The 9221-nt window shown below is 41.9% G+C and overlaps 1 protein-coding gene across 3 annotated transcripts in view; it reads right to left on the bottom strand.

Moving 5' to 3' along the window:
- Window positions 1–3973: 3973 nt before the first annotated feature.
- Window positions 3974–9221, bottom strand: part of LOC115084420 (ubiquitin-conjugating enzyme E2 E2) — a 537898-nt gene continuing 532650 nt past the window's right edge. For all 3 annotated transcript variants that reach the window (XM_029589296.1, XM_029589295.1, XM_029589297.1), the window contains exon 6: window positions 3974–4921. In XM_029589296.1, coding sequence (XP_029445156.1) covers window positions 4824–4921 — 98 coding nt within the window. In that variant the 3' untranslated portion in view covers window positions 3974–4823. The remainder of the gene's footprint in view (window positions 4922–9221) is intronic.

Below are 9221 nucleotides of genomic sequence, written 5' to 3'. Positions count from 1 at the left end.
CCTAAACATTGTGGTCCCATGGGTTTTTGCAATTGAGGAGAAAAGTCCAGCTTGTCTGGCTCCAATGGCTGTCGGGATCACTTGTCCTTAGGACTCTGGTGTTATCTGTCTGGGTCAGGTGGTCTCCCCTGAGCCCGTGGTGATTCAGGGATGGACTGAGCTTGGTAATAAGCATCCGCCATTTTCAATGCTGTCTCTAGCATAAGATTTGGGTGACTGCATATCCACTGCCACATAGGGCATTCTAGGCTATCTAGGAATTGTTCCAGCAAAACCGCATTGGCTACCTCCACCCTGGTCTTCCCTTCTGGGCACAGCTACTTCCAAGCCACATCTTTAACTTGGTGGAAAATGTTCCAAAGGCTCTCCTCTCAATGAAGGACTCCTTGATGAAATTGTTGTCGGTAAGCATCTGGGGTGAGTCTCACTCTCTTTAAGATGGCTGCTTTGACTTCCTGATATGTGGACCTCCCTTCTGGATTAGCAGTTTGGAAGGCCTCTTGACTATTCCTGGTGAGTAGATTACCTGGATAGGTCATCCAACTATCTTCTGGTCAGCCTGGCAATTGAGTGGTCTGTTCAAACTTTTTCAGGAAACAATCAGGGACATCTCCTGGGGCTATCTTAAGTATGCTGGTGACAAGGAAGGTGGCCTGGTCACAGTGATCTGCACAGCCTGTGCTACCTCAGTCAGCACTGTGTTTTACTGCATAAGTTGTTCTTGCAGTGTCTGCTGCTGGTCAACTTGGGTTTGCGGAGCGTTCTGTAGTTGCTGCTGCCTTGAGGCAAGGACCTGGATCAATTGCTCCATCTTCTCTGCTTTCTGAGCTGCCTCCAAGCTGAGTATGTCTCTGGGGGAAGGAGAGGAGAATAAAAAACAAAACAAAACAAAAAAACCTGCTGGCCTGTTCAGCCTTGACTCACTTTTTGAATCCTGACTGTATAGGCAGGCTACCATCCTTCAGCTGGGTGAGTGGAACTGGAAGGCCCCAGGAAAAAGGTTTTTGATTTTCTGCTGCTGCGGTTGTGGGCTTCTGCCTTTGCTTCCTGCTTAGGTAGGAGATTCCATTGCTGCTACCATATGTGGTAACTTGGGGTACAGTGGCTTGGAAACAGTCAGAAGGAATAAGGAGGCAGATTCCGGCTGTTTCCTTTTGTGCAATTTATGTACAGTGAACAAACAAAGTGCAAAGCAAAACAAACAAATGATGCAGCTTATCTTAAAGTTCAGGTAGCACAGAGACATCACACATAGCAGGTTTAGGCTGCCTTCCTGCCTACTCTCAGAGGCCTTTCTAACCCTTCTGGGCCCTGTCTTCTTATACTAGGTAGTCTGTCCTCCTTGGGCCCAGACTCCCTTGCTGGGTTGGGACTTAAGGTAGACAAGGCCAGATAGCTGTGGCCGGTCCCTTAAGGTGTTCTGAGGGAGTTTCCTGTAGACTCCCTCACATGCCCGATGTAATAAGGTGTGCTCACCAGACAGCACTGTTTCATCCACATCTGAGTGCACATTTTTTGTGCGCAAACTACAATCCTGATGCAGTACAATGGGTGTATAAAACTGTGTGCATTGCTTAGCATCCCGGCACTGAAGTACCATGCTAATGCAGACATTAACTATTAGGCAGAGTGATGCGCTGGTTTAACCCAGGTTTTCTTAGTACTGGAAATTTTACTCCTGGTCAGAGGTGGAGCAAAGTTTCTGTACTAGTGTCAGTCTATGGGCAGAAGCAGGAGCTCGCGTGCCGGGACTGGGATTTATGTACAGAAACATGCTTTCTGCACAGACAAAGCATGTTTTTCAGCATAAAATATGATTTAGCTACACAAAAAACATTTTCTGCACTGAAAGCATTTTTGGGCACACAATTCACATTTTCTGCACACAGAACAAACAAAAACCATGATTTGTGCGCATAAAATATTGTTATGCCCACAAAACACGATTTGAGCCTGTTTTAATTTTAAACATGTACGCACTGTAGAGATTCTCCCCAGTGAATGTGCGCTCAGTCTATGCAAAAGTCTGAGTGCAGATTTTAACTCTGGTTTGTTAGCATCTTGTGCAAATCAGTGCACTTTTTAACTCCCAATGCATTAGCATACCATTAGCTCACTGCATCGGAAGTTTAAAAAATGGAAGCATGTTAAGAAACTGGGCATTGAATTTCAGTGCTCAGTTTTAATACTACCCTTATTACATTGGGCCCTAAGATTTTACTAGCTAATTCATATCAGCAATCTTCACTTATAATACAAGAGACAGGGATTTTCCAGTGCCCCTTTCAAATGCAAAGGACACTGTGAAGTCATCATTTTGGTCTTTATTTCACAAATTTGAGTTCCCATGCGTTTTCTTGGCTGCGTACAAGTTTTCTTTCCAAGGCTACATATCTAAAATTAGTCCAAAGGTCAAACTGGGACAGAAATATGCTTTCCATTTAAGCTGCTGAAGAGGGCTCTGCTTTATAATTAACAGTAGCTTTATCTGCTAAATAACAGCTCCTGTTATGATTAAAGGAGCAGAAATAAAAGAGCACTATTAAACAAACAAGAACGTTTCAAAAACAATGCCCTCCTTTATTTGTATTTGTTTTAGATCAAACTATTTTTGCAGTTAAATCTCTCAACTTTTGCAATGCAGTGGCTGCCACAAAAATGATGTTTCTAGGCTGTTTCAGCAGGCTAATAAAGCCGCATGGAAAAGGAGAGCTCCACAAGGAAGGACATTGCAGAAGAAAATTTCAGACTCTTCAAGGTAGCTTACAGAATCCCCAGTCCCTTCCGTCTGCCTGGCCCAGAACCTTTATCTCAGTTGCGCATATCCACAAGGGACTTTAGTCCGAAAGTCCATTATATTAAAGGAACAACAACTTCAACAGGATAATTTTGGTTCTGCAGTGGGAGGAGGGGGGATATAAGAAATCACAGAAGAAAACAATATATTTTGGAGTGAATTTTCAAAGGGACTTCGTGCGTAAAAATAGTGTATACACATGAAAGTAGCGTGTAACGTGTGCAAGCTATTTTATAAACCTCGAGAGTACGTGCGTACTTGCAGTATGGTGTGTATATTTTATCGGGGGAAAAGGGGCAGTCTCGAGGAGTTCTGGGGCAGAGTTCAGAAGTACACATGCAAATTGCTATTTTGTAAGACCTATGTGCGCATATCGAACTTATCCAAACATTTTTAGACTTGCTAATGGACTGGCACAATTGAAATTTCACTTGTCTTTTGTCTGTAGTTTTTCGGTGAGGGGGGTCTGGGTGAACTGGTGGGGGTTCATGGTGAATTATTAGAGGGTTTAGGTGAACTGGAAAAGGACTGGGTGAACTGGTGGAGGTATTGGCAAGCTGTTGCGTCCAGGTACGTGGAAAGTATTTTCAGAACGATATACGCGCACAGTTTATAAAATACCTGCATCCACGTTTAAATCAGAATAATTGGGCAGACGTTATATATTTTTACAAGTGTCAGACACATTTGTAAAAATATATAACATGCCTATATTTTGACAAGTTGAAAATATAGGTACGAACATTTATAAAATAGATAGAAATAGTCCATGCTTTTTGGCATTGGAAATATATGCGTTTACTATAGCATACATGCATACTTTTGGGACAGAAATACAAGGCATTTTATAAGCTATACAGCGCCCACCATAACAGTTTATAAAACACTCACATAAATCTCTTGAGCATCCACTCGTATGCGCAAATTGTGTACCATGGACAGCATTGAAAACTAGGCTCTTTCAGCACTGCTTTCCCACAAAAACAGTCTCGCTGAAAAAGGTCAAAAATTGTGTCCTGAAGAGGCTCCGGACAACGCCTTTAAGTCAGTCACTGGCGAAAAATATTCACAAGCTTGGATACAAATATCCCGTCTTCCAAAGCGAAATACATAACTTGCCCCGCATCCAGCGCTAAGTATCTGACAGACTGCAGGAAGCACTGGTTTATTCGAAAGTATGTTCAGTCCCTTTGTTTTATTGAGAGCTTTAATAATACAATTATACATCAACTGATCCACAGTCAAAAGTGACAGGTCCCTAAGAAATTTACAAGCACATTGTTTTTTGTTTGTTTTTTTTACAGTAGTTCAAAATACATGATTATTTTATCCAACCTGATAGCCTTTTCTGGGGAAAGAGGCGGCTAGTGATAAACACAGTCTTAATGTAAATTGATTCATTTTAAACTTTCATATAAAAAACTTGCTGCCAGTAGCATGCACCAACCACAACAGACTTCTGTATAAAAAAAAAAAAAAAAATCCTAAAATCTATGCTTAAGTACAAATAAAAAGTGTGAAAGCGATTTTTTCCCCCACCAAAGACCATGGGAAAGAAATCACACACACACACACACACACACACACAGATAACAGTGACAAAGTTTTATACGAGGGATAGGCAAACTCCGGTCCCGAAGTGCCACAAACAGGTCTGGTTTTTAGGATATCCACAATGAACATGCATGAGATCTATTTGCATACAGTGCAGGCAGGGCATGAAAATATTCCTCGTGTATATTCATTGTGGATATCCTGAAAAGCAGAGTTGCCCACTCCTGTTCTCTACTATTGGAGATCCAATATTATTTGCTCGGAAAATAAATCTCCTCCAAGGGAAAAAAAACCCCCATTTACGTTAACAAACAATAACAAAAATTGAACAAACAAACAAACAAAAACCCAGCACATATTATCTTTATCAAAAAACAAAACTGAAAAAAAATTCAGAAAAGAAGCTGGAAAGGGTTATTGATGCACTTAGTGAATGTGCTTGCGCAGGTCCAGCATTTCCTGTAGTAAATTCCTATGTAGCATATCTCTTGGTCCACTGTCTGGCCATTCTGTCATGCTCTGCTCTGTTGGTCATATATTGAGTGGCAATACTTCCAACCAGGGGGTCAGCTGAAAAGGGAGATAATGAAAGCGTAAATAACATGCCCTACATAAACCAGCTGATTTCTCACGATGACGCCTTAAGTGAATTCATTATTTTTCAGTTGCTAAAGAGCTTTGTTTTTTGTTTTAATGAGAGCACCGAGGCTGTGTAAGGCAGAGACAGAACAAGGTCGGATGAAGTGTTAGTTAATAACAGACAAGATAGAAAGATGAGGTTCAATAGGACTTCATGAGCATCAGTTTCAGTATTGTCACTTTTTTTTTTTTTCATTTGAACAGTTATGTTAAACCTTTGCTCCTACAGCTCTGTAGTAGTTTTAATTTTCATTATTTTGGCCAAGCAGTTTCCTGCGGCTTCTTTCAGATTTCCAGGTCAAATGTGACTGGCCACCATGGAACTCTGACACCGATAGCTTCATTCACAACCACCTGGGGGGGGGGGGGGGAATTTACCCTATTTTTATATTCTCCTCCCATCTGCTGCCATAATGTCCACAAACTGCAGCATTCCCTGTCCCAGGGAGGGAGCAAAAGCTGAGGGTGCGAATCAAACCTGGATCTTCTGCACAGCAAGACTACCACGGAGCCACTGGGCTGCCACAAATGATATTTTTATATCTCTAACAAATATCCATATAGGGCTGTGCATATTTATACTTTGTTTAATCATATTTATATACAGTAAATTGCCTGCAAAAAAAAGTATTAAGTGTAGCAGATTTAGTACATGACCTAGAGCAAATTGCAAATGCCATGATTCAATGAAGCATCAAGTCACTTCATTGCAAACGAGATAGATAATGCTATTTAAGTACCAGTGTCTTTAACCTTATTAAAGAAACTGCATAATCTGCCCTTTTAATTAAAATTGTGTGCTGTTATCCACTTCTTAATGCCACCAGAGTTTGTGATATTGAAGAAAAGAACAGGGAGCACTGGAAATACTAATTGGCTTTTCATTTCTTTTCCTCATGTAATGGAAAAATTAAGATAGGGGTGGCCAACTCTGGTCCTCAAGAGCCACAAACAGGCCTGGTTTTCAAGATATCCATAATAAATATGCATGAGATACATCTGCATACAATGGAGGAAATACATGCAAATCTATCTCATGCATATTCTTTGTGGATATCCTGAAACCTGGCTTGTTTGTGACTCTTGAGTACTGAAGTTGACCACCCCTGAACTAGGACTAAGGCAATGCTAGGAAAATGTAACAAGAAGCACCAATAAATCCAAAAATTATTGGAATTACACTTGTTAAAAATTCCCACAAAGCTTACCTAAAAAATGTTCAGTTTACCAAAGACTTTAGAGAACACATTTTTTTACAGGACCTTTTGATCTGTAGATAGCATTTGAGAGAAAGAAAAAGAGATGGGACTGAAGAAAATTCTTTGTTCTAAAAATATTATATATCCGAGGATCCATGACCATGAAGCACATGTTTTAAATAATGAAACCTGTATTATTTTATTAGATGCTACCAATGAGAACGCTGCAATAGCAAAGCAGATGGAGGTCGAAAGATCCTGTACCTGAGTTTATTCCCTACAAGGCCAATGCACTAACCCGTGGTATTTACTGTGGATTAACGGCCGTTTTGCTGAGTTTTATTTATTATGGTCATTTGCATCCATGGAAAACTTCTCGCAAAATGCTCCATGTGTTGCCATCTCCAGGGCTGCCATGAGTTAAAGTGGCTACGCAGTCTCCGTGAGGTCTCCCAAAGTAAAAGACTTTCCTTGGTAGGCCAGTAATTTCCCCCACCCCTGTCCTTCCCAAGCTCCTTGGGGAAGGCAAAAAGTGCATTTGCAGTGGGGCATTCAAAAGCCCCGCCCCCTTGTGGCCCTTTAAAAAAAGTCTGAAAACAAAATCTGCTCTTTCCGCAGGTTCCCCCTGCCCCCCAAGTTTATTTAATAGCTGGCGGCAGTGGGACGGATCTTCCTTGAGCAGGAGCGATGCCCACTTGCTCCTGCCTTTCTGACTATTTTCAAAGTGGCACTAGTTGAGAAACTCACCCCATTCCACTTGGGGATGGGGCTTCTGAAAGGCCTGCCACTTACCAACTTTTGCCCTTTCTGAGAGGCTCGGGGTGGGAGAAGCCACTGGTCCACCAGGGCAGGTCTTTTACTTTGGGAGGGCTTCACACAGGTCATGTGCCGCTGTGTGAGAAGCCCTGCTCCCTCTGGGCTGCCTAAAAAAATCAGTAGACCTCGTTTGCAAAAGCAAATTTACGACTGCTAATTGGCCTTTTGCAAATTGTTTTTGCTTAAATTGGTTTGGTGAAAAACGTTAGCACAAATCACCAAGGGGTGACTTTTAAAAATATGTACCCGCCTAAAATTAGCATACACATGCGTAACTAGCTTGAACTTGCGTACACATTATTTTATAAACATCAAAATTATCGAGAACATTTTCAAAGGGCTACGCGCATAAAAAACGAGGTTTATTGGAAACTGAGTGGGCGTGTGCACCTTTCAAAATCCCCTGACTTATGTGGTAGAAGCGGAATTTGCATGCCCTTGCACGCGCCCACTTAAAATTTGGTGCACATGTGCGTGCAGACAGGCTATTTTATAACATGCACGCATATATGCACACAAATCATAAAATAGCCATGTCCCTGGGCGCGAGCCAATGCACATGTGCAAATGTGCACAAGCATGCCAGTTTGAAAGTTACTCCCTTATCTTGCAGCAGGCATCTTGGGCCAATGTACTAAAGTTGTGAATTTGTTTTCACAAAATGGCTTTTTTGCAAAACAAATGTTTGCAAAATGCCAAGCAATGCACAAGAACAATAAAATCAGGGATGGTAACTTTCAAACAACTCTGCATGGCCCCCATATGAAGAAAGATTAAGGAAAGGTGAGAGAATGATGATAAACACAGGTTAAATATCTTACTTGAATCCTGTAGTGAGGAAAGCAGAGGTAGGACTTGAAGTTGTGAAGTCTCTGCTATAACCACTCGTCTTTAAGAGAAACTGCAACTACACTTATTACTTTATTCGTGGTACAGCCATTGTGTAATCAAATGTAACCACAATATTTATATAAGACCACAGAACAGAAGTATTACCAAATTCCCATAACTGTATTATAAAAACCACTGCAGCATATATTCCTTAGGCAATACCACCTAAGACCAAGGCCTAGAAACCAAGAAACAGCAACACATATAACATTTATACAATTACCAGGATCAATTGGACAGATTAAATCCCACTGCTGTTTCTCTTCTGAGTACGCTGGGGGAGGGCAATAATTCAGTACTATTTATATGATTCCTGTTCTATGTACACCCCTGTCTGCTGGATATTCCTCCCCCATCCCATGTCACAGGGCAAACTACTCAGATCTTCCTTTGATCCCAGGTGCCAATCATTCTTCCTGCTAAGTCAGACAAGATGCCTGCTGCAAGATAAGACAGCAACTTTCAAACTGGCATGCGGGTGCACATTTGCACATGTGCCCAGGGACATGGCTATTTTATAATTTGTGTGCATGTTATAAAATAGCCTGTCCGCGCGCACATGTGCACCAAATTTTAAGTGGGCGCGTGCAAGGGCATGCAAATTCCGCTTCTACCACATAAGCCAGGGGATTTTAAAAGAGGCGCACGGCCACTCCATTTCCAGTTCACCATTTTGTCCAGTTAATAGCTAGGTGCTCCAACTTCCCCTGGTTTGATAGCCCACGCTCCCTTTAAACCCCTCAGAAATGGCTCGATATTTTTACTTCATAACTTACACATCATCCAGAGCAGAAGTAAAATTACGTGGTAGGGTACGCACACATCTCTTGGCCAGGCTCCGAAATGCCCATGTCCCTCCAAGACCCACCCCTTTTTGGAAACCTCTGAGATGTGCACGTATATGGGTGCTTTTTAAAATACAGTCGGCGCGCACGAGCCCGGCTTCTTCGCGTCTCCTCTAATTTCGGCGTGCGCCGGGTTTTTAAAATTCACCTTCAGGAGTGTGTGCCACTGTTTACGGACCAATATCAATTGGGTTCCCACAGAATCTTGCGCTGCCCCATTATTTAGCCCACAGATTATCTGCACGGTTACAGCAATCGGTTCCTGCATTACTCTTGGGATAGTGAGATCATATCGACCTGTTTGCTATATTTCATCGCCTCGCATGCACACAAATTGCATCAGGTTGTGAGGAGTCTGGTGATAAATAATTGCGCTGTTGGATAAATAATACTGGTAAGGAACCTGTCTACTTTGGGCACTAAAAATTCGCTGTGCTGTTGAATGATGAGGTAAAGTATGTCCATTATACAGCCTGAGAT

This window comes from Rhinatrema bivittatum, chromosome 2 (assembly GCF_901001135.1).
Source record: "Rhinatrema bivittatum chromosome 2, aRhiBiv1.1, whole genome shotgun sequence".
Lineage (NCBI taxonomy): Eukaryota > Metazoa > Chordata > Amphibia > Gymnophiona > Rhinatrematidae > Rhinatrema > Rhinatrema bivittatum.
The sequence above is the reverse complement of the archived record's forward strand: the minus strand, read 5'-3'. Positions and strand labels throughout refer to the sequence as shown.